The sequence below is a fragment of the Peromyscus eremicus genome, chromosome 12 (assembly GCF_949786415.1).
Source record: "Peromyscus eremicus chromosome 12, PerEre_H2_v1, whole genome shotgun sequence".
Classification (NCBI taxonomy): Eukaryota; Metazoa; Chordata; class Mammalia; order Rodentia; family Cricetidae; genus Peromyscus; species Peromyscus eremicus.
Window position 1 is genome coordinate 48,452,830 of NC_081428.1, and position 26,729 is coordinate 48,479,558.

Below are 26,729 nucleotides of genomic sequence, written 5' to 3' on the forward strand. Positions count from 1 at the left end.
GTGTATGTATTACTAGTCAACTAATTTTTTTATCACCTGTTTGAATGAGAACTTAAAATTATCTTTGTCTTTTTATTTATCTTCTCTTTAGACATTATTTGACTGTAGAAAATAGATTTATTCAATAATGACTGATTAGAGATATTCTTTCCAAAATTTGAGTAAAGCAAAGTTGGTAGTCTTAAGGAAAATAGAATTGTATTAACATAATTCTTCTAAAATGGATGGATTAAATTTGAGGTCCTCTAAACTAATTGTTGGGTAAATACTTCAAATAGCCATTGAGCACTGTAGAAGTTAAAGCATGCAACTCGTAAGAACTCTTTCAAGTTGTTTGAAAAGTCTGATTTTTTATTAACAGACATCCCACTTAAGCAGACCTCATCCATAGCAGTGGCTGGAGCTGTGATTGGAGCTGTCTTGGCGCTCTTCATCATTGCTGTCTTTGTGACTGTGCTGCTAACACCGCGGAAGAAGAGACCATCATATCTTGACAAAGTGTAGGTAACGGTTTTGCTTGTGTTCAGCTGTGAACATCCTTTTTCCACTAGCCTTAGTGTCCACCTTTATGTTACTTACATTCAGTGTTCAACAGGTGGAAATAAGGATAGTGTTGGACCTTTGTTAGTTAACTGGGATTTCATCAGAACATCTTAAACTGCATCCTAGTAAATGAGAATCTTCACAAGGTTGCTGAAAGCAAAGATGTTAGGCAGCTCCTTATCCACAGGCATTAGACATCTTTCCAAATGCATCATATTGATAGCTTATGTTGTCCAACCTGAATAGAATTCAGGCCTTTACTAAGTACTGGTTTCAGTATTAGAGACTTCTTAGGCTTAATTGATTATATGTCTGTCTTATATATAGATATAACTAAACTACCAAGAATTATATTTTAAGACTCTCATTTTAAAGCTTTTTTCTTAAGAAAATAAATGTTTTGTTTCATTTAATTATAAAATAAACATCTTTTCATTTAAGCAATAATTTTTTCCTAATCACCGAGATTGAATTATAAGAGAAGTATTGTACCTGTATGATACTTTCCATATTTCACATGGTTGTGTTGGGAACAGAGTAAGATGATTGGATTTTGAGAACTGAGTAGCGGAGCTTCCTGTGGCCTGAGGGCATGAGGCTGGTATTCAAATGATACATTCTTATGTTTCTTTGGAGTGCTTTGGGGTAGGGCTCCACTCCTTCCACCTGACACAGTCACTGACTGGTCTCTCTGGACCCTGTCATAATGTCGTCACCACTGTCACCATGCGCAGCTCACTGCTCCCATCAGCTTTGGCTTTCTTCCTTAATTGGAGCTATAAATTTGTTTCTATTTTCATTAGAGAAAAGTTACTGCTTGTGAATAAAAGATGGACAAATGCTGCTTTAATTTGATAATTGTAAGATGGGAGTTCTTTTATAATAAACTTTTTATGTACTTACTGAATTATTTTCAGAAGAAAATACCACTTTATGCCCATATTGAGAAATGAGTAGATCATGCACATTTATTATTTTAGCATCTAAAGATGTCATTTATTTTATCTTTTAATATAGATAACTTTTTATTTCATTTGCTAATCAAAAGTACTGAAAATACATCTTTAGTCTTTAAATCATTGAAAACTATATATGTGTATATATGAGAGATTAATTTCTATAATACAACTATAGACTCATAAATGTGTTTTTAAATATCTAACTGACATTTAAAATATGTGTGAATATTAGGAAATTTTAAGGATGAGGTCATCAAAAATACATTCTTTAAGGAAATCTTGGATCCTTCAGATAGCATGATTTATAATGAATTGTAGCTGAAAAAAATCTTAATTTATGAGATAAATGTTCTAAAAATGAATAAACTCCTTTTAAAAGATTTATTGATTTTTGATTTATGTGCATGCTTGTTTTGTTTGCATGTATGTCTCTGTACCATGTGCATCCCTGATGTCCATAGAGGTCAGACAAGGTATCAAATTTCCTGGAACTAGAGTTTCAGATGATTGTGAGCGCCGTGTGGGTCCTGGAAACTTAACCTGGGACCTCTGGGAGAACAAGCACTCTAAACTGCTGAGCAGTCTCTCTAATCCCAAGGCAGCCCTTTTGAAAATACATCTTGGAAAGCTGTTACAAACTATAATGTGAGCTTTTGTCAATCTTCTGAGTCACTCCTATGACCATTCGGAGAAACATAATAATACACACATTGGGGCTGGAGAGATTGGCTTAGCGACTTAAGAGTGCATGCTGCTCCAGCAGAGGTTCCGAGTTTGGTTCCCAGCACCCACATCTGGAAGTTCACAACCACCTGTACCTTTGGCTGAATGGATCTGACCTCTCTTCTGGTCTCTGGGCATCCACATACATGTGACAGACATATGCACATATACATAAATCAAATCTTTTAAAAATACTGTCTTTAAAATGTTTGTCAGCATAATCAAAGGTGAGAATATACCAAACTTGAGAAGAAGGATCATGCACAAGATACTTGTTTAATAATAATTTTCAGTGTTTCTATTTGAATTGCTTCTTTAATGTAAGTTAGTTTGGTGTTAAGTATTAGAAGTAGTGATGACTTTTTATTTCCTGACGGATTAACAGAATATAACTTAATTAAACATGTAGAGTAGAATAATTATGCATTATTATAGTATGAAGAAACTATCTTTCAGATTTGTGAGAACCTTGTTTTCTTTGTTTTTCCTCCTGGAACCCCCCACACTGTTTACTGTTTTGAACACAGAATCGACCTTCCACCTACACAGAAGCCACCCCCTGTGTATGAAGAACGAGTTCCTCCTCTGCCTCAGAAAGGCCTTCTGTGTCAGGTAAGTGTTTGTGAAGACATCTAACATCACCCGAACTGTCTCCTAAAAGTCTGCCTAGCTGTTGTGGTGCACATCTGCAACCCCTGCACTGGAAAGGCAGGAGCAGGAGGACCAGAAGTTTAAAGTCATCCTTGGCTACACAGTGAGTTCGAGGCCAGCCTGGGCTACAGGAAACCCCATTGCAAAAATTGAAGTGAATAAACATTTTAAAAAAATCTATTCCATTTGTTTTATTTTTTTAAAACATTGTCATTATCTATTTTGTAATGACACATAATTCTTAACATGTTCAAGTATTATTCTGAAATATATGAGTGATCAGTCAGACTTTGTGTACGAGTTAGTAGGAAAAGTGATAAAGTGATGGCTAGTGTGAGAAGGGAAGTCAGTACTGCACTGGCCTTCCACTAGAAGCTGCGCCTAGAGACTGGTTGTGAATGCAGTTGTATTGATTGATTACAAAAACAGGCATTTTTATGTGAACAGAAAGTAGAGGCCTTGCGTTTCTTTGGGAGATTGTTGTGGACATCTGCTCTTCTCTGAGCACCGCATTTTACTCGTTTCTTTTCAGTATGTGGTATCCAGAGTTGGTTCTGAGAATTTTGTTTAGGATATTATTATTATTATTATTATTATTATTATTATTATTATTATTATTATTTAGAACAAGCTTAATTGAATATAATTGAAGTGTGGTCAGGAAAATTAGTTTGTATGTAATTTATTCTTTATATTTTCAAGATGTGTATAGAAGCTTAACTTAGAAAAAGTTATTTGGTTCAAATCATATGCATTGGGTTTTAGTTATGAAAGTATAACTGTTACACATGTATTATAAGACACTGCATAAAAACAAAAGGAAGGTGTTATATCTTGCATGACTCGAGCTGACAGAGAAGCAGAGGGCTTCCAGGATGGCTCAGCTTGGGAGGTACAAAATAAATTACTCAGATAATAATTATAGCAATTTGATTGTAGTAAGTTTAGTAACAGGAGTAATTCTGGGCAGAAATGAAGAATGACATTGAAAAGTAGTCAAGAACTTTTGTCAAAGGAAGCTTGATGGGAAAATACCTTGTAAACAGATGAGCATTGTTGGCCCTTAAGAAGTAAGCAACCAATTAGTGTTATGATTTTTTTTTCTCATTCAAATCAAGAAGTGAAAAGTATTAGTCACCAATGTTTTCTTCTAAATATAAAACCAATTCTATAGGCCAGGCGGTGGTGGCACACACCTTTAATCCCACCACTTGGGTAGGCAGAGCCAAGCAGATCTCTGAGTTCGAAACCAGCCTGGTCTACAGAGCGAGATCCAGGACAGGCACTAAAACTATACAAAGAAACCCTGTCTTGAAAAAAACAAACAAACAAACAAAAAATCTATAAAATATAGGAGAATCAGAACTTGAGTTGGACATGAAATTGATCATATTTTTCATTCTTTAAAAAATGCATTTAGAAATAGAGTTAAAGCTTTAGTAAGATAATTTATTATGACTCTCCCATTATACTATCATACAGTAATTATATGGGTATTTGTTTTGAGTTTATCTTATATCAAAATGCAAAGCATATAACTGTTTCTTGGTTACTAAGGAGTCTGTGCCTCAAAAGATAACTTATCGACTTTAAATTCATTAATTTCTACTTGAAATCATTACTTAGCTCTAACAACCAGGTCTGATGACACAGTTCTCATGTTCCCAGAAGGTCAGCCGGGCTTTAAGGAAGAGCCTGTTGTCAACATTAAACACCACTCTCGCCTCAAAGGTGATAAGAGACAGTTTATTCTCAAGCCAATTTCCACAGCCCGGGAACAGGGTAGCCTCAAATGACATGCTCTAGTGTAGACACAAGATGTAGAACAAAAGAAAGTCTTAAATTGAGGTTCATTTTCAAATACATTGGTGGAAACATAAAGTAGGCAGGCTATACCAGACATCCCTAATGTAGCTGCCACATGCTATGTGATGGTGTTCATACCTATTGAGTTGGTGGAAGCTGGTGACCTGTTTGTTATGTTAATACATTCTAAGAACTTGGACCAGATGAACACAAGAATGCAGGAATGTTAGGTCTAATACAGAAGTGGTAGTGAATGTCTGTTAAGGGGACTAAAGATAGCCTGTGGTAAGTTGGCTTTCGATCTGCAGCGTTCCAACAATCAAATTCTGATCCATCATCAGTCAGTGTTGTTGAATCTTTATAATGAGTATGACTCTTTCTCTGAGAGTTTCAGTTTGTGTTGGCCTTTTTATTGGTGGTTTTCCTTGAGAAACTATAGAAAGAGGTGATTTCTCCCACATGTGCTAGTTCACAGTGATGAGCAATTCCTTTGGTGGTATTGTCTGCGTTAATCCCTGAGAGCTTTCACCCCGATACAAGGTATTCAGTAGAATGAAGCCTGCTATTGTGAAGAGACACTTTTCTAGAGTGAGAGCTGTTTTCCTACAGAGAAGCTGTCCAAAGTGGCATTACACATTTTCAGGAAATCAGAAGCGATGTTTTGTCTGAAGGCAGAGGGCTCTTAAATCCACCAGTGTGTCCTCTTCATAGATGAACACCTGCCAAAGTGATCTTTATTTATGAAACATACAAGGTTGCAACACTAAACTGTATCTTACCATTTTATGATGGTTTATTTTCCTTGTATTTTTCATACATAAGTATACTCATTGTATAAAATATAAAATACAATCTTACAGAAATTTAGAAGATCAACTGTGCAAATCTTTTTTTCATTCCACTATCCTCAAAGATCCCAGTCCCTTTCCCTAGACAACAGTGCTGTTGAAGATTTAAACTTCTCACCACACTTCTCTCCATGACTTTACTTCATACATGTTCCTATTTTATCTGTGAATGGTTATTTTTAAAATATAGGTGGGGCTTGTTTGAAAATTTTTTGTTTTATTTACTATGTCTTCCCTGATAATGTATTTTTCAGAATGGGCAGTACAGTTACCTTTATCAAGATCCTCTGGGTTATTAAATGAGTATTCACAAACAGTTTCAGTTACTTTGGATTGCACTCTTTGGATTGTTAACAGTTGACATGCCCCTGCCAACTAGGTGCGTTTTAATGGCATTCAAGTCTAAGTTCTGTTTACGTATCTCTGTCCCACTCTGGACAACTGTCAAAATATTCCATTTCATTGATACATAAAATTCATCCAATGAGATCTTTATTTTGTTGCAGAATTGTAGTGGAAATATTTGATGCATTTTGTTGTGCTTGTGTATTTATTATGTGATTTATGCCAAGAAGTAGAATCTGTATATTTTTTACAGAAGGTGTCATAGTATTAGCCACAGTATCAACATATATTCTTACAGATGGCATACAATACCTGTTTCTTTCTCCATCCTGTAGTATGAGGTGTTCTGTGGATGGTATAACTAAACAATCCGTGGATTCTTGGCTGAAGTGGGCCCTGCGTACCAGTTACGGAGCTGCCTGTTTGCATTGTTTCCCCCAATTTTTTAGTTGTGTTTTGAGCTTTGATTGTTCTTTATTTAGGAATTCTGATGTAAATGTAGTCATTTGTCTTACATCATTTCCTAATTTTTAACTTCATGGTGTCATGTAGGGTACTAAAATTTTTAAGCAATCAGTTCCATTTCTTGTGTTTTGAGGAAGTAGTTTTAGTCTGAAACTGTTTCCATTCTGTCTCTTATGGCCATTATTTTTTTTTACTCTTATAAATCTCTAATGGTTTTATGTTTTACTTTAAAACTGAGATTTTGTGTGTGTGATTTCAAGTAGTGACCTGTTTAACCAGTGAGATCACCAGTTGTTCAAATTTCTGAGGTCTAATTACATTATATTTTTGTGTTCTCTTACTAAACCATAAGTTGGTGATATGATTTACTATTCACTGGAACAAATTCCTTTAGTAATTTTTCCTTGCCAAGATATTCTTGTTTTTTTTTTTTCTTTCGACTTTATGAGTGACTTCTCAGATTTCATAAAACTATATATATTGAACTTAAGGATTGCTTCAATGCATACTGACAACCGTGGTAATACTGATATGAGAAATCATGTAGGCTTTCACTTTGGTGTTTCTTTATGTATTGGGATAAAATTTCTTCTTTGGAGCACATGTTTTCTCTTTAGGTTTATTGTACACAGGATAGGCATTTTGATCGCCAGTGGTGCTCCGTGCCCCTGCCTCTACTTCTTGGCTTCTTCTAGGGGCTTGTTACTGACGTGTACAAAGACTCACACTAAAACCACCTAGGGCTTTTGCTATTGCTCCTTGTTAGTATACATTACATAGAAAACTGTCATCTGTCAGATGACTTTAGTAACTGCAAAACTTTTAATAGTATTGAAAATAATGTATGAATGGTACTTCTATTTTAAAACTATACAGAACAGTTTTTGAGATTCAGTGGTGTGTGTGTGTGTGTGTGTGTGTGTGTGTGTGTGTGTGTGTGTGTGTGTGTCTGGTGTCTGTGTAGTATATTTGGTGCATGTGTATAAGTGTTCTATACTTTCAGGAAACAGAATATGGAGTTTACTGATGAGTCTTCAGATTCTGTACAGCAAATAACCTTAATAAACTAGATATACAGTTTGGGTGTAGTACTGCAGATGTTTTCTACTTACCTCAAAAGACTATTGAAATAGGCCTCCCTTTTCCAACTTATCTGTGTGCTGTGGATTTTCCTTCATGCTGCTCAACTAAAGAGCATATTAAACAGAGTAAGCACTGTAGCTAATAGTAGTATCTAGTTTTCTTCTTGGTTTTGTTGTCTTTTTTTGGCCTGGATATTTTTTTCTTTTTCTTTGCTAATGAATATGTATGTATGTAGATGTTTTAATCTGTGAAGGTGCACATGCAGTAGAAGCCCAAGGTTAATGTGGGCAATCTTCTTTCACTGATGGCTCTTCTACCTTATTCTTTGAGGCAAGGATTCTTAGTCAAGCTCAGAGCTCTCTGATTTGGCTGGCTTCACTAGCCAGCTTGTGCCAGACTCAAATTACAGTTGAGCCTTCACAACTACCTAGCATTTATGTGGCTGCCGAGTTTTGTGAGTTGCCACTTTGCTGAAATTGTTGGTTGTTTTTTTAGAAGTTTTCTGGTGGAATCTTGGGTATCATTTATATGTACTATCACATTCATCTGCAACTATGGATGATTTGTATCCTTTTAATTTTCTTCTCTTCTCTTATCGCTCTGGCTAGTGTTTCCAGTGCTGTGTTGAAAAGGAGTAGGGATGGTGGGCAGCCTGGGCTCATTCCTCATTATAATGAGATTGCTTCAGTTTTTCACCATTTAAGATAATGGAATTTTCATATGTGGCCTTTATTACGTTGAGGTATGTTCCCTCCAGTCCAACTCCCTGTAAGACATTTATTATGAAAACATGTTGGATTTTGTTAAAGGCTTTCCTGTATCTATTGAGATGATCATGTGAGTTTTGTCTTTAAGTCTATCTATGTGGTTTAATTACATTTATTGAACCAATCATCATGGAATATCAAGGATAAAGCCACCGTTTTCATAGTGCATGTTCTTCTTGATATGTGCCTATATTTGGTTTGATAGTATTTTATCGAATATTTTTGCATCTATGAACAATATCAGAGATACTGGCTGTAGTTTTATTTTTTATGTGTCTTTACCTGCTTTGGGTGTTAGAGTAAGACTGGTTTCATAGAATGAGTTTTGGTGTGATCCTTCTAATTCCAATTTTTTTGTTTTTGAATAGTTTAAGAAGTATTGGGTGTAGTTCTTTGAAAGTATAGTAGATTTCTGCTGTGATTGTTACTGTTTAAATCCCCTCTTTTGTTTGAGTCTGTTTAGGTGGTTTATCTCTTTTTCGTTTAACTTTGGTAGTTTAGATAAATCAAGAAGTTCATCCATTTCCTTTAGCTTTTCCAACATAATGGAGGACAGGTTTTTAACGTATTCCCTTGGAATATTCCGAATTACTCTGGTATCTGTGTGATAGTTGTCTGTTCATTCCTGATTCTAGTAATTTGGGGTCCTCTCTTTCTTTTGACTAATTGGCCCTAGAATCTGTTGATCTTGTTTATCTTCTCAGAGAAACAGCTCTTAGATTCAAGATTCACTGATTCTTTGTGTTGTTTTCTTTGTTTCTATTTCATTAATTTCTCCTTTGATTTTTATTATTTCTTGCCTTCCACTGGGTTTGTTTTTTGTTGTTGTTGTTGTTTTTCTAAATACTTGACTTGTGTCATTAAGTTATATATTTGAGCTCTTTCTGGTTTTGGTTGTTGTTGTGTTGTGTGTGTCTTGTTGTGTTCTCACAGAATATATCCTGAATACTGTTTCCCTTCCCTCTATTCCTCCCAGTTCCTCTTCACCTCCCATCTGGATCCACTCCCTTTCTACACTTAGTGCTATAAATGTTCCTGTTAGGGCTGCTTTTAATGTGTCCCAGAGTTTTATTTTCATTTAGTTCCAGGAACATTTGTATTTTTTCTTCTTTGACCCATTCATCAATCTGTAATGAGTTGTTTTTTTTCTTTTTTTAAATTTTATTTTATAATTTAATTTAATTTTACATATCAGCCACGGATTCCCTTGTTCTCCCCCTCCTGCCTCCCCACCTCCCCCCCCCATTCCCATCTCCTCCAGGGCAAAGAGTCCCCTGGGGATTGAGATCAACCTGGTAGATTCAGTCCAGGCAGGTCCAGTCCCCTCCTCCCACACTGAGCCAAGTGTCCCTGTATAAGCCCCAGGTTCCAAACAGCCAGTTCATGTACTGAGGACAGGTCCTGGTCCCACTGCCTGGATGTCTCCCAAACAGATCAAGCTAATCAACTGTCTCACTTATCTAGAGGGCTTGATCCAGTTGGGGCTCCATAGCTCAGGGGTTAGAGCAATGGTCTTGTAATGAGTTGTTTAATCTCTGAATTTATACACTTACTCTATTTTTGTTTGCTGTTGATTTTAAGTTCTATTGCATAATATTTGGATAGTATACATGGGATTATTATTTTAGAAAGGCTTCCATGTGCTATTGAGTAGAATGCATGCTAGTTGGTGTTTAGGTAGAACATTCTATTTGTAAGGTCCATTTGGTGTTAGATGTCACTTAATTCTAAGGTTTCTCTGTTTACCCTTTGTCCAGAAGACCAATGTACTGGAGAGTTTTGGTGTTGAAAGCATCTACTATTATGGGATTTGTTTTAATCTGGGTCTTTAATTCCATTTGTGTGCTTCTTATGAAATGGAGTTTAGTGCTGTAACATTTTCTCTATTAATCCCTTGATTAGAATGACAAGCCCTTCTCTGTCTCTTCTGACTAGTTTCAATTTGGCATCTGTTTTCTCAGATGTTAGGAATTGCAGCACCTGGTTGCCTCCTGATCCTATTTTCTGGGAATACTTTTTCCATCCTTTCATTTTAAGGTGGTGTCTGCCTTTAAAGCAAAGATGGGTTTCTTGTGAACAGTAGAAAGGTGGGTTTTTGTTTCTTAATCAGTTTAGCTACCCTATGTCTTTTGAGTAGAGACTTGAGACCCCGGATAATTAAGGTTATTATTGAAAGATATATGCAAATTGGAGTCATTTCGTTCATTTTTTGCTGTTTATGTTCTCAGTTGTGCTCTGTATTTCATTAATTATAACAGTTTATTTTCTTTCTAGAGTCTCTTGGCTGTGCTTATTCCTCTCTTCAATTTCAAACATTGATTCCGGTATTCTGTTTAGCATTTGTTTCTGAATATACATGTTTTCAGGCTGTTTGGATCATGGAAAGGTTTTCTTCTTCTCTTGCAACTATGTTAGATAGTTTTTCTGCATACAGTAGTCTAGATTGGTTGTCATAGTTCTTTAGAACTTGAGGTAGTGCATTGCACCAGGCATTTCTGGCTTTCAGAGTTTCCATTGAAAACCAGCTGGTATTCTGATGGGGTTTTCTTTATATGTGACTTGAGTTTTTTCCCTTGAAGCTCTCAATACTCTTTCTTCATTCTGTGTAATTAGTGTATTATCTATACATGTCATGGTATGTTTCTTTTCTAATCTTAACTAGTTGGTGTTCTGTGTGCTTTTTATGATAGTATGTGTGTGTCTTTATTTAGTTTAGGGAAAGTTCTCATCTGTATGATCTTGGTAAAGATCAGATCTATTTCATTGACCTGGAATTCATCTCTCTTACCTATTACTATAGTTTGAGGATTTGGTCTTTTGTAGTGACTCACATTTCTTACATAGTCATTTCCTATGTTTTAATTGTTTTCATATTCTTTGCTTATTTGATCTAGATCTCTGCTTTACCTTCTGCTTAACTCATTCTCTTTATAAGGCTTTTCCACGCATTTTCTCATTAGCATATTGAGTTTTAAAACTGTCTTCATTTCAGCTTGTATTCTCTTAGTGAATTCAGTTTTCAAATCCTGAATGAACTTTGTCATTTTATTCATCTGTGTGGTTTTCTTTTCTTGGATACCACTTAAGCATTTATTATCCTCTTGGAGTTCAGCAAAGCATTTATCTTCTTTAAATTTCTTTAATTCTATGATAAACTTTATGATTGTTTTTTTAAAATCTTTGTCCTTCTCTACAGTTCTCATTGGAGACCACATCTGTAGGACTAGTGGGATTGATGGGAGACCTGCTCTCATGGCTATTTAGGTTTTTGATTTTACTATTTGTCCTAGCCATGTGGACTTCCTTTCTTTGGTTGCATGTCTGGTGTGAGAATTTGTCCTGCTCTAGAGTGTACCAGTGCAGGAGCTATGTGACTAGAGTTAGGCCAGGTAAAGCTGGTGGGTGAGCTGTTTAATAGGACCAGTCAAAGATGGCTCCCAAACCTTGGGTCTCAAGCTTGGCCTCCAGGTGCATAGATGGCAAAGGACAGCAGGAAGGGTGGAAAAGAAAAGGAGCATGTCACTAGTCAAAGGGGGCTCACAAGCAAAGCAGGCTCAAAGCCATGTCTGTGGGTATGGAGAGGGCAACAGTAGGGTGAAGAATGGGAAAGGGAAGACATGACTGACCAGTCACAGGCAGCTCACAGATAGACCAGAAGACATGCCTGACCAGTCACAGGCAGCTCACAGATAGACCGGAAGACATGACTGACAGTCACAGGCAGCTCACAGAGAGACCAGAAGACATGCCTGACAGTCACAGGCAGCTCACAGATAGACCAGAAGACATGCCTGACAGTCACAGGCAGCTCACAGATAGACCAGAAGACATGACTGACAGTCACAGGCAGCTCACAGATAGACCAGAAGACATGACTGACAGTCACAGGCAGCTCACAGAGAGACCTGGTTCTTAGATGCAGGATGGACGTAGGCATATGGGCGTGGAGTTGTGGGGAAAGAATCAAGGGAGAAATTGGAAAGGGAAGAAGCCACTTACCCTGCAAAGGTGGCTCACAAACAGAAAGGATTGCAGGCAGATCTAGGGCCAGGCTTATGTATGCAGATGCCAAAAGGCAAGGGAGCAAAGAGTATTCTAATTTGACATAAATAACTTGCATTATTTATGATTTAAACTGATGATTTGATGTATGCATGGTTTGTGAAACAACTAAATCAAGATAGTTAATGAATGCACTTTGATATAAAATTTTGATAAAAATTTTTGAATAATTAAAAGCATCAAACCCTTCCTTACATTCTCTCTACTTCTTCACTATTCTATGATAGCTCTGTGAAATATATATATATATACATACACACATATATAAGTATATATATATATAGGTATACATATCAGTATATATGTATATATGTGTGTGTGTGCGCGCGCGCGTGTGCGCGTGCGTCTATATATATATCAGTACCTAATATCTGTATAGCTCATGTTGTATACCAGTGTATTATATACTGGATATAGTAGGAAATGTTTTCTGCTTTACTAATCCTGATTTACTAGAAATAGCATGCATATATATATATATATATATATATATATAAAATAATTGTAGCTTCAGTATTTTCAGTGATAGCATCTTTTCAAGTGTTTTAAATGCTGTTTTTCCTACAGACTGTCACTTTTTCATCTTTATTCATTTGATAAGATTATTGTGAGCATTTATGCATTCTGTAGCAGCTATGAATGGCATTTATCTTAACCTTAACATGAACACTATATACCCTACTTCTTCATATCAAAATTCATAGTAAGGAAACTTCAGTAAGATGAGTGTTCTTGGGGCTGGAGAGATGGTTCAGTGGTTATGGGCACATATTGCTCTTACAAAGAGCCGAGGTCTTGTTCCCACCACCCGCATGTCAGCTCCTACCCATCTGTAACTCCAGTTCCAGAGAATCTGATGCCATCTTCGGGCCTCTGCAGGAATGGAGAATGCACATGCTATATAACACACACACACACACACACACACACACACACACACACACACACAAGTGCCCGTGCGCTGGCAAACACTCATAAAATACATAAAAATAAATCTTTTTCAAATGGTCTTCCCTAGGAAGAACCCTCAATGGGTTATCTAATATCAATGCCCTGAAATTATATACATAAAAGTAACATCTACAGACAGAGCAGGTTGTATTTATATCTTTAGGAATATATGTATACACACACATCTGTAACAATTAAAAGAGGCATGAATTAGAGAGGGGTTACATGGGGCAAGATGGGAGAGGAAAAAGGGAAAGTTGAGAAATGATGAACAAAGAGCGAATCCACTTCATAAGGCATGGCTGTGGGGATGCGCAAGGTAATATGTGCAGCATGCTGAAAGCCCAGTGTACTTGTATCTGCATGGGTAAGTCTTTCCTTACTTTGGAAAAGACATCTTCAAGATCTTTTTTGTAAAATACTAAAGACCAAAGCAATGAAATTACTTGAGTAAAAGTGAAAGTACTGTCTCTTTGACTCATTTAGATTTGGGGTATTTCTTTTGGAAATTTTTGATGCTTTATTTTAATTTTATTAGTGCTTGAAATTAAAATAATATCTATTTTATATTTATAACATCTTGTTTTTCTAATTAATCATTATATGTCATAGAATTCTTTCATTTTTGCTTCCTTTTTTAAGTTTTTTTCTTTTCAAGATTTCATGTAATTATATCTTTTCTCCCTTCCCTTTCCTCCTTCTAACCCTCCCAATGATCTATATTTCAGCCTGAATCTTTAGTGTTTGTGTCTCCTTATCGAATTCTATTCTCCAGTCCTGGGTTGTCGTATCATTGCAGTCAGCAATGTTTTCTTTGTGTTTTCTTGGGCTTCGGGGAGGCATTTATTCTCCTTAAACTCTTCTTAATTTCACTGAGCTGTTTCTTTTTGTCTTCTTGAAACTACTTGAATTCTTTTTAAAGTTCATGATTATTCTTTTAAATTCTCCATACTGGGATTCATGTAGGAAATTCTCATTGGCAAACATTTCTTCAGGAGCTTTATTTAATTAACAAATAAATAAGCACCAAGGATAAACCCTTTCTTCCTTTTGCTGAAATACCATTATTTATATACAGCTGGTACAAAATAAAATGAACATATTAGAAGTGCAAATATAATCATGTTTTCCATATGCTCGCATATGAGCAAGCATCCCCACAATCTGTAAAGTGCACATAGTCATCATGTCCAAAGGATTCCTAGTGTGCTTTTATCTTCCCTGTGGTACTGACCAGCTCACTTTCCACATTCCACTCATCTCTCTGCTTTCTGTCAGTTTATGCAGCAGTCTTCCCTAATTCTTGCCAAGAAAGATCCATCCCAAGACTTCTTGGGTTCATGAAAGTGCAGATAGTACCAAACCGTACCTACCTTTTTTTTTTAATACATAGAAAGATACCAATGATAGTATAAATTAGGTATAGTAATAAATTAAAAGAATAAATAATAATAAAATAGAATAGTTCTAGCAATATTAGTACTTAAAGTTATGTGAATGCAGTCCTTCATGGAAGAGTTAACACACTTACGTTGTCAGATCACACAGATGTGTATCTGAATCTCCAGAAAGTGGAACTAAGTACATCCTTATAGTATGCCTTCCTTTTTATCTTGAGTCTTTCATGATAGTTTTGAGATTCACTCCTGTTATGTCCATCAGTGTATATCTCTTAGATATTATTTCTTGTATATATACAATATTTTGTACGTTTACCTGTTGTTAAATGTTCTCCTTGAGTCCGTTTGGAGCTTGTAGTAGACAAGAGTTTCAGGGAGCCTTATAATGCATACCTTTGTGTAATGACTAAGTCGTGGAGTAAGCATATTTTTAATTGTTTAAGGAAATGCAAAACTGTCATCTTGTGCTTTTATCATTTCTGTTTCTGTGAACAGTATATGAGTTGCTCCATGTACTTACCAATTTTTTTTATTATTTTAAATGTAATTCTTTATTGATTCTTTGGAAATTTCACATCATGCACCCCAACCCTGCTCCCCTCCCAGTCCCTCCATATCTGTCCCTCACCCTTGCAATATGCCCCCCCAAAATTAATTAAAACAAAACAAAAGGCCCACCCCACTCCTCCATCATTCCAGTACCTCTTCATTCATCCTGGAGGCATCGGGAGCTGTATATCACGCAGTATACCCCTTTTGTCCAATCAGCACACCCCCCACAAAATGTTCATTGCAGTGAGTCATTGGTCTGGTTTCTGGTATGCCATCATCACTGGGCCCTCATGGAGACTCCTCCCAGATCCTGTTGTTGCCCCCAGTCATGGAGATCCTACGGTTATCTTTCCAGCAGGTCATAGACGGGGCAGCTGTTAGGGTGGGCCAGCCCAAGGCTCAGGATGTGGGTCTGGGTGGTAGCTGAGCTGCTCAGTTTGGGCCATTGGGACCACCCCCTCAGGTGAGGGACAGAGTCAGTTCTCCCAGGCCTATGTTGAAGGGTAGGGCCATCTCTTCCAAGTGCTGGGGTCAGCTCTCCCATGGGAGGGCAGGGCCCGCTGTCCTAGGGCCAGTGAGTCCCAGGACTGGCTCAGCATGACCCTTGGATTTCACGAGGCATGCTTTCTATGTCCACCAGTGATAGCATAGCCGGTGACATCAGCCCAGACCCTGGCTGCTGTTAGGCCGTGGACCAATAATTCTTATGGTCAGTCTGTTAAGTATTTAGGGGGTGGTTATATTTTTGTCTTGGTTTTAATTTGCATTTTTTGCAGTTACTATATAGAATATTTTCATGTACTGAAGTGTCTGTTTATCTTCTATGGTAAAGTACATGTTTAAATATGTGCTGTTTTTATTGGATTACTTTCCTTTTTTTAAAAAAATCTCTTCACCGACACATACACACACTTTCTCTCCCCCTTTCCGTTCTCCTCCTCCTTCTTTCTCCTTCCCTGTTTTGGATTGCATTGTTATTGTTGAGTTTGAACGGTCTTCATCAATTTTGCATATAAATCCATTCTTAACAATTTGTAAATACTTTCTCTCATTCTCTTAATAGTAACTTTTAAAGAGCAAAAGTTCCCTTGAGTTGAAGGTGTGGAGCACCTATTTTGTTATTTAGGTTTTACTTCATTAAAACTATTTGGTTAATCATTTTATGATATGCCATTGTACTTAAATTTTCCTTTGTGAACAATCTCACCAGTTAGGAAATTCAGCAAATTAACTCAAAGATAGTGGTTTTTTTTTTTTTTAAGTCATCAAAAATCCTTAGTGTCTGCTATTCTCAGGAATTATTAAGTATTATACTTACTTCTTGCCTGAGCACTATAGACATTAGAAGGATTTCTCCTCCTCGGTAGTATTTTGTGGCTCATGGCACAGAAGTGCACCTTACCTTTTACTTGTTTCATCCATTTGTCTGTCAGGTACAGAATTATCACAAGTGGTAATATAGTAAAAATTGAGAAGGAAATAAGTCCATGACACCATTTTAGAGCTGTGATGTTAACTTTAGAATTACATAGGATCCATGAAGCTAATTACAGTCAAGACCATATTAGTCATTTTAACCTGCTGTCAGTGTGGAAATACTCCAAGAAAGTTTATTTCAGACTTACTGTCTATGCATAAACCACAGTTAATCTAGGGGGCCTGGAGTGGTGGTTTCTAGGCAAAGATTCAACATTCACTGATTTTTTAGTATTTTATTAATGTGGATGCATTCACAAATACTGTTAGTATCAGCACATTAAATATGTGGCTTTTCAGGAGATGAGTCAGTTTGGTTTTGGTGCTGGGGTTTGAACCCAGGGACCCTGTGTATACTGAGCACATACTTTAGCACTAGGTACAGGAGTTGAAATCTGACTACTCACTTCTGTCTCTTCCTGCCTTCTAACTGGATTGCTTCTGGGTGGAAAGTTAGTTGGTACTATTTTAAGAAAGAAAAATAAATGTTGGGCTATGTAATGATTCCTTCAGAAATATATCTAACACTGGTTGAATTATACTTTTTTGTAATTAGTGATTGAAAAGAACTGGCTTTATCTAGCCACCAGTATCCAATATCAGAATGAAGCAGATAATTAAAAGCAAATCATTAGATATCAGCTTTTTAAGTCTGTTCTGAACAACTCAAAGAGAACGTCCAATTCACTATTTCTTAAGATTCTATAGTCTAACTCCATGCGGTTCTGTCTACATTATAAACCCCCAGCCTCCTTCTTTTATTGGAATTTTAGCACAGAGTTAAAGGAATGGATTTTTTAAAGCTACATAACTACTTGTACTCATATATTTGGATCTTTTCTTGTTCTCTGTCTTCTTATTTGGCTCTACAAGAGGAAACTGGGCTATTACTTCATTTGTAGCATTTCTTCATATCTAATAAACTGCCCTATACCAAGATTATTCTAAAGTCACTGCCTTACGATAATAGTGAATTGTTCGTGAAGTCAGTTACCCAGTCCAGCTGAACGTAATAGAGATTTGGGATGGAGGAAGGGATGCTTGGAAATCTGTTGACTCTGTCACTTTGTTCTTCTCCATGTGTAATTGATTTTTAAGCAATTAGGAAATTGTATAGCATATGGTTTGTGAACAAGGAGAGGTAACTTTTGGAATAGGTGCCAGTTTCTAGGTCGTGCCAAGTTCAAAGCTTTTACCATTGTCCACTCATAATAAGCAGAAATTGACCTTGGCTAGTAAAAAATTGCTAGTAATTTTTTCTTTTTAAATTGGGGATGTTTTGAGACAGACTCTCATACATCCCAGGCTGGTCTGGAAGTTGCTGTATGCCTGATGAAGACCCTGACCTTCTGATCTTCCTGCCTTCATCTTCAAAGTGCTGGGGTTACAGTTGTGCACCACAGCACCTGGTTTTACGTATCTAAGGGAGAGTCTAAGTATAGTATCCAGCCTAAGGCCTGTACAGACAAGGCAAGCATTCTATCAATAGGCCACATCCCAGCCTCCTAAAAATGTTCTAAAACACCACATAAGTAAAGATTTGAAGAATTAACCCAGATGCAATTCCAAAACTTTAGAAACAAAAAGGAATAAAAAGAAACTTTTAATGGCTCAATGCTACTTGGGAACTCTTATAGAAAGGTATTATCTGAACCAATAATTTACTAAGACTGTGGTTTTAACTTTTAAGGAATTAAATTTAGACTATTTTTGCTTGAAATACAGTCAGAGCATTAAACTTGTGTGGTTTACGTTAGACCTGTGTTAAGTTCACACTGCCATTAGGGAGCTATAAGTCTTAATTAGAGGTGACTTGATTGACTCCTGAGGAAGTAGCAGAGAAACTTATGAAGGTAAATATGGAAGCTAAGTAAGGTGAGATTTCCTCCTGGATTTCAAAAGACCTAATACTTTTCCTTATCAGAGTACTCATGATCCTTTTTAAATGGAGCAATTTTATTTCATGTTCAGAAGTGGCTGAACACAGATATGGGCTGTTTTTATTTGATTTGTTACTTACTGTGTGTGTGTGTGTGTGTGTGTGTGTGTGTGTGTGTGTGTGTGTACATGCAAGTTCATAGATGTGTTCTGATCTGTATGTGGAGGTCAGAGAACAGCATGGAGGAGTCAGCTCCCTCTTCCTACCACATAGATCTCAGAGATCAAACTCAGGTCCCCAGACTTGGCAACAAGCACCTCTTCCCACTGGACCTTTCTACTGGCCCTAAACTGGGCTGTTTTAGATATTCAGAACGGAGTGATTAACTTTGGGGGATATTTGTTTTTTTGTTTTTTAAAAGATAGACTTCATATAAATGAAATTTCATACATTATCAGTTCTATTTCGAATGTGGTCATTTAGACTTGGTTTACTGTAGACAAGTTGTTGTCCTGAGGTTCTTTTGACTGACAGCGACAAGCTGTTCTCTGATCTCTGCAGACACACTATGACACTGTCGTGCCCCATCCCAATAAATAAATGTTAAAAAATGCCAGCAGTTAAAACATAGGCCATAATTGTCAACAGTGCCATAGTTAGAAATAAGTATTAAAGGTGTCAGTCAGCACCTGGAAGGGATTGAATCAAGGACTCACAGTTGTGCTTAGAATCCTGACATGCAATTTAAGACATAGGGTTTTGCAGATCTTCCAAATACTTTAAACATGTGTGTCCCACCTGTGAGTGACAGACTGTGTGCATGCTAGGATGACTCTGGATGCCACTCAACATGTTTGTAGATAATAGCATCCTGTCTGAATGTCAAAACATGAAGCCTCAAGTCCTCTATCCTACCAGCTAAGCTATGGAACGGAGCAAGCAGATACAGAGACCCACAGCGAAACATTAGGGAGAACTTGGGGAATCGTAGGAAGAGGAGGAGGAAGGATTGTAGGAGCCGGAGGGGTCCCCACAAGAACATGGCTCACAGAATCAACTAACTAGGGCTCACAAGGGCTCATAGAAACTGAGATCAATCAGGGAGCCTGTGTGCATCTGACCTATGTCCTTTGCTTATGTCATGGTTATATAGCTTGGTGTTCTTGTGGGACTCCTAACAGTGGGAGTGGGGTTTATCTCTGACTCTTGACTGCTTTGGGGACCCTTTTCCTTCTTCTGGGTTGCTTTGTTGAACCTTGATATGAAGGTATGTCCCTAGCCTTATTATGCCATATTTGGTTGATATCCCTGGAAGGCTTGCTCTTTTCTGAAGGGGAAAAGGAAAATGGAAGAAGAATGATCTGGGGGAGGGAGGGACAACTGTAGTCAGGATGTAATATGAGAGAAGAATAAATAAGTTAATTTAAAAAATGAAGCCATCTCTGGCTTGCTTAGTGCAACATAAATGCTTATAAATAGCTATTTTTCTGTAGTGTTTGGAACAATAAGAAATCAATGTGTACATTGAAGCATTTATTTAAAAAAATTGTATTGTTGAAATTCTTTTAACATTTTCAGCCACAGTTGATTGAATATGTGAATGTGGAGCCTGAAGATAAAGGAAACTAGCTATACTAAATTAATTTCAATGTACATACTGGCCGAGAAATCTTTAAAACACAAAAATATAAGAAAAATTTAAAGATAATTGAATAGCTAAAAAAAACTAGGCAACGTGTGTTTCGGGTACAGTGGTCATGACCAGTTTATCTGTGGGTAAACTGTCCTTAGTTATTCATCTACAGACACTAAATTGTTCTGTTTTATTATATAGGTCTGAGGGTCTTCCTCCTAGACCTCTTGGCAGTCTGTCAGATGAGTTTCCATAGCTGCTAAGCTAACATGCTACAAATTTCGTGCTCAGAAGCATGGTGGTAGATGTGGTTATCACACCAGGTCCCAGCGATATGTTTCTCATCACTGATTACATTTGATATGACATGGGTCCAAGTTAATGTCATTGGTAAACCAAGAGTCTCACATACAGTGGTTTACTTGACTTAACTAGCACTTGCTGGACTGCAAATGTGTTCTGAGCCAGCAATTGGCCTATCAGTGAGTCAATTTTTCTTTTAAATCTTGTTTGAAGAATGAATTAGGCCGCGAGTAACTTACATGTTTCTGTGGCCAGGCAGATTAAAGGATTAATTTTTTTTAAATTACATTTTTATTACTTATGATGGGTCATAGGCCATGGCCAACTTGAATGAGTTAGTTCTCACTACCATCTGGGGATCAAACTCGGGTCAGGTGTGATGGCATGTGCTCTCACAGAGCCATCTTGCTGGCCCTAAAAAGATTAAAATCTTGTAATTCAGACTAACATCACTTTATCATTGATGAGTTAATACAACCCAGTACCTGGAGGTGGGAAAAGTTATCTGGAGTGATTCTTTAGTTTAAGTCATTGGTGTTACTTTACAAATACTTTTCAAAACCATTGGATGAGTTAAGTATTTTAAAGTGTCACAACTCACTGTTGTTCTTTTTGTGTGATTAACAAATATGTATGTAACACATTTACATCAGGATCGTCTCCTTTGATGATTTCCATGGCAACCAAACAGTAACTTTGAGTTTCTATCAAATCATTTATCCCAACTTCTGTAACTTTCTGAGAAACCCAGCTTGGGTCTTCAGCATTTCTAAAAATGGCATTCTTACTTCTCTATCTTTTTCTACAGAGCCAAACTCTGACAGTGACTTCATATTCCCTTCATTTGTTGAGTATAATTGCTGCATTGTTTCATAACACAGGGCTAAGACCTGAAGGTAAAGACCCAGGAAGAGAGATTCCATGAGCATTTGCTTTACAGAAGAATTTCTAATGATTAGGTCTGTTTGAAAAAGGGGCGAATGGATCCCATAAGAAGTGGTGGTGTTAATGTTTGTAACCCTAGTTGTGGGTAAAAGAAGCCACTTCTATTTTGAGAATAAAATATTCTCACTTATTTTTACTAATGTATATAGATGTATTGCCTTAAATTAAGTATATCACATGCATGCAGAGGTGAGAAGATGGTGGTGGATGCCCTGGGTCTGGAGTTACAGACAGTTGTTAGCCTTCATGTGGTTGCTAGGAGCCAAAATCAAGTCCTATGGAAAAGAAGCCAGTGCTCTTAACTGCCAAGCCAACTCTGTAACCCTTCTTAACTTGCCTCTGAATCTTGTTTTCCCCTGTGAGGAAATAATACAGATTTTCTCATATACCTGAATAACCAAATTAAGTTATAAGGACAAAAGGTTAATTTTGTTTCACTGTTGTGGAGATTCAGTCATTGATTGGTGGTAGTCCCCATGTCATTCTCCTGAAGTGGAGAGGGAAGTAGAAGAGAACCTCTTTTCTCATGGACAGGAAGCAAAGGAGAAAGGGAAAGGTCCCACAATTCCATGTCACACCTCCAGTTAGCTAACTTCCTCCCACTAGGCTACCACCTCCCCATTGTGCCATCCTAGGGACCAATCCTGATGCGTGGGCTTTCAGGGACATTCACAATGCAAGCAGTTAGCTCATGAGTTGCCAAGTGCACTCTTAGCAATGGCAGCACTCTACATGTTTTTATTATGTTTAATTTTAAGAGCTGCTGCTGATTCCAAATATCACTAGGTCTTCCTGTATAACTCGAACAGATGTTACTTCAGAGAGGTGGTGGTGGTTGTTTTTCCTACCCTTTTCAAGAACAAAAGAAATTTCCTCTTAAAATGCAGTGTATGCATTGGTTTATGATTGGTTACTTTTCTACTTCTGTGAAAACCCACCATGACCAGGGGAAGTTACAGAAGAAAGAGTTTATTGGGAACTTGCTTGACATTTCAGAAGATAAGAGTCAGTGACCATCATAATAGGGAGTATGGCATCAGGCAGGCATGGTGCTGGAGCAGCAGCTGAGAGCTTATATCTGATCCACAAGCACTAGGCAGAGGGGAAGGGAGGAGGGAGAGTGCTAACTGAAATGGTGTGGGCTTTTGAAATCTCAGACCCCACCCTCAGTGACAAAACTCCTCCAACAAGGCCACACCTCCTTATCCTTCTCAAACAGTTCCATGAACTGGAGACCAAGTATTCAAACATGTGAGCCTATGGGACCTGTCTCATTCAAAACAGTACAATTTACAAGTTTGATTCTGTTCATATAGATAACAAAAGCTAAAAATGCACATTAAATATCTTGAACATAGCTTTAACAACAATGAGTATTATATAAAATACAAAATCTGCTAGATGTAGAATATTTCTTACAGTAAATGTAGAAGGATGTGGATAGGTAAAAGTTTTCAAAATAAAATACTTAGCATTGTGGCAGTTCCTGTTTTAAGTTTAGAAGCATTTTACAATGACCCCAACTTCAGATGTTTAATGGGCACTAGTTTTGTAGGCTGTCATTCTTATTAAAAGAAATGGCATGTAAAAAAAAAAAAAGTTTGCTTGAAACTTATTTAGAAAAATGATTCAAAATATTAGCTTTATTTGTATGTAGAAGCTGAGACATCATAAGCTACATTCCAGAAAAGGTAGCTACAAGGTTGAATATGCCTGCTGTGGTTCCCTTTTACTGAGATATGATTGAATGTATGGTATGTGTTTACATACGACAAGCTAATTAATTGTACTAGAACACAAAAACAAGAACTATAAAAAGCATTAAGTTGGGCTTACAATCAAAAATTAGTATTTTAAAGGGCACCCTTAAGAAAACAAAAATAGCTGGGCCATGGTGGCACATGTCTTTAATCACAGCACTCAGGAGGTGGAGGCAGGCGAATCTCTGAGTTCGAGATCAGCCTGATCTACAGAGCTAGTTTCAGGACAGCTAAGGCTGTTACACAGAGAAACCCTGTCTCAAAACTCCCCTTCCCACCAAAAAAAAAAAAAAAAAAAAAAAAGGTAAACCGAAGGTTAGGAAGAATATTATAATGTATCAGACAAAAAAATCAGAATTACACATATATAAAAAGAATTATATATGAAGTCATACAACTCAATAAGAGAAAGACAGGATGACTCCATTTTTAAGAAATGGAAAGACAGGGCTGGAGAGATGGCTCAGTGGTTAATAGCACTGACTGTTCTTCCAGAGGACCTGGGTTCAGTTTCCAGCACCCACATGGCAGCTTCAACTGTCCGGTCCCAGGGAATTTGATACCTTCACACCAATGCACAAATTAAAATTAAATAAATTTTAAAAAAGAAATTGAAAGACTTATGTAGCTATTTTTATCAGAGAAAAAAATGTGTTGGTAGCATATAGTAAAGGCTGATACATTCAGCATCATTAATCACTAGAGACATATAAATAAATCGAAGTGAAAAGCCACCCAATTGAAATGGATGTCTGTGTCACTGCCGGTTAGATTGGCTAAGGCTAAAATGATTGACTGAACTAGGAGTTACTGTCACAATAATGACTCCTGATGTACCTTGTATAAGTTTACTCTTCATTTCGTTTCTATAAAGCAGTTTGTACTTGATCTCCTCTGTTATTATTAACCAAGTACATGCATTATTCTTATTTTCTATTCTATCTCAGAGAATTGCATATAATTGGAAGTCCATCTGTCATTGTTCTTAGGGCATGGAGGGGCTAATCTTCATTGTCAGCTTAGGTAGATTTAGACTGATCTAGAAGACTTACCTCTTAATGTGTCTGTGAGGCATTTTCAGGAAGATTTAACTGAGTATAAAAGCTTCCTCTGGATGGGTTGTGGCACCATCCCATGGGTTGGGCTCCCAGACAGAATAAAAACGCTGAGCACCAGCATCCTCGTCTCTGTGGACTTGGTGTCACCTCATGCTCCTGGTTCCCCAGCACGATGGACTTGATCTCCTTCAAACTATATGCCCAAGTAAATGCTCCCTTCTCTGGTTGCCGTTGTCAGACGGAGAAGAAAGTAACTAATACGGGCTTTCCTTGCCCCTTCTCCCATTATGGTTCTTACATCAGAGATCTAGAATGGTCAAGGCTTGGGACTCCACAAAGTGACTCTGTTCTCTACTGCTGAATAAACCTGTTCCTTGTGATAGTTTCCTATAATTATTGGCAATTCACTTTTTTGTTTTTAATGTGATAGGATTGTTAGTGGATTTGCCAAAGGAAAGACTTAGAGCATATGGCCAATCTGAAACATGCACTAGAGTGAGATACCATTTGAGATCTCATAACCCAGTCTTTTTTCTCTAGGTAAAAATTCCTCTAACACTGCCCCACCTCAAAAGCTAGTCCCCATGCCTTTATTAAAACACAAAATAATACTTTGCCTCCCAAGACATTCTATTCTGTTACCCATCTCAAAAATTTTGGACTGAAGAGATGCACTGTCTGCTTTTCCAGTACCAACATGGTGCTTCACAAGTATCAGTAACTCAACTTCCAAGGGATCTGACACCCTCTTTTGGCTACCATGAGCACGAGGCACCCTCATAATACACATACATACATGCAGGCAAAACACCAGTGCATATAAAATAAAGTTGCTAGAAAATTAGACATCTAGTTTTCTTTCCATTTTTTCTTTTGAGACATGGTCTATGGTAGCCTAAGGATGACTTTGAACTTGTGATCCTCCTGCCTCCACCTTCCAAGTGCTGGCTTATAGCCTTGCACCACCACATTTAGATTTTGGTGTTGGGGACCAAACTTGAGGCTTCCTGCATGCTAGACAAGCACTCTACCAACTGAGCTACATTCTCAGCCCCTCCCAATGTCATGAGTCACTGTTGTAATTGTTATAAGTGTTATTATTATCTTGGCATTTTAAGCTATAATTATTAAGAGTGTGTGTATATGTTTGAATCCATATGCTACTACTGCATACCTTAAATGCTTACAATACCCCTTCAGGAATTGTTTATATCTCTCAGAATATTTAATGTCCTCTTACTGACTTTTACCATTTTTTTGTGGGGGAGGGGTTGAGACATGGTTTCTCTGTGGTGTTTTGGTGCCTGTCCTGGATCTCGTTTTGTAGACCAGGCTGGCCTCGAACTCAGAGATCTACCTGGCTCTGCCTCCCGAGTATTGGGATTAAAGGCGTGCACCACCACTGCCCGGCCCCTTTTACCATTTTTTTAAACCAACCTGAATGTTCCTTTTTGCCCATTTCTTATATAATGTAACGTATCTTCCTTCTGTGGACTATCTATCAAAATACAGTTTAGTATGTGGCATATTTTGTTTAGAACAAAATAGAAAACATTGGGGTGGTAAATTCTAAAATAATTTCGTTGTATTTCTCTTTCCTAATCCCTGTACATCTAACTAAATGATCTACTTCAGGGTGTGTGTGTGTGTGTGTGTGTGTGTGTGTGTGTATGTCCTTGCCTGTGTGTGCATGTATGCATGTGGGATATAGCCAGCTACAATCCTTATTTCATCCCTTTTTAATCAAAGCACTTTCTATGCCATCATACTTTATTAACTTAATTATCTTTTCTCCTTCAAATATAACCTTTATTTTAGAGTAGTGTTTCAACATGTTGCCAACTTTTCATTTACAATCAGTATTCTGAATTTCTTAATTATTTTAGTGTGTTTTGCTGGGATGAGAAACAGTGAAACCAACTCAAAGCAGAAAACAGGAGATGATGTGACGTAGCGGGTTAGTTATCAAAAATGGGATCTGTGCTATCCTCTTCAAGCTAAAGACAGTCTCCTGTGACCCCCTAACCGTCTGTTACATGACAGCAACAGAGAGCCAAGGGACTCCCTTAAAACCAGCTTGGATGCTTTATACGTGTGTGTGTGTGTGTGTGTGTGTGTGTGTGTGTGTGTGTGTCTGTGTGTGTGTCTGTGTGTGTGTGGTAATTAACGTGGCTACTTTGCATAAGTATCACCTCTAGTGCACAATGGGAGACTCTAGTTATGGAATCACAAATTAATGATAATTAAAGTATTTTTCTAGAACAGTATTTCGGAAATTGCTTGGTTTTAGTTGCAGCCAAATGTGTTAAATAAAATGAAAGTTTCCTCTGAGATGAAATTACACACATAAAATGTATATAATATAATTAAATATATTTACTGGTTTATTTTTATATAGACTTAAATAATTGTTATAAAACTTAAGTGATCCCATTTCATTTACTACAATAGCCAGTTCTTAGCTATCTATAATGAGAAGACAGTAAAATACAGATAATTGAATTCTACCAGTAGTTCAGA

At 37.2% G+C, this 26,729-nt stretch overlaps 1 protein-coding gene across 1 annotated transcript in view; it reads left to right on the forward strand.

The window, feature by feature from the left end:
* Nectin3 (nectin cell adhesion molecule 3) overlaps positions 1-26,729 on the forward strand; it is a 110,847-nt gene that overhangs the window by 57,662 nt on the left and 26,456 nt on the right. The window contains exons 6-7 of the mRNA XM_059277123.1: positions 362-500; positions 2,753-2,837. Of these exons, the coding sequence (XP_059133106.1) occupies positions 362-500; positions 2,753-2,837 (224 nt within the window). The remainder of the gene's footprint in view (positions 1-361; positions 501-2,752; positions 2,838-26,729) is intronic.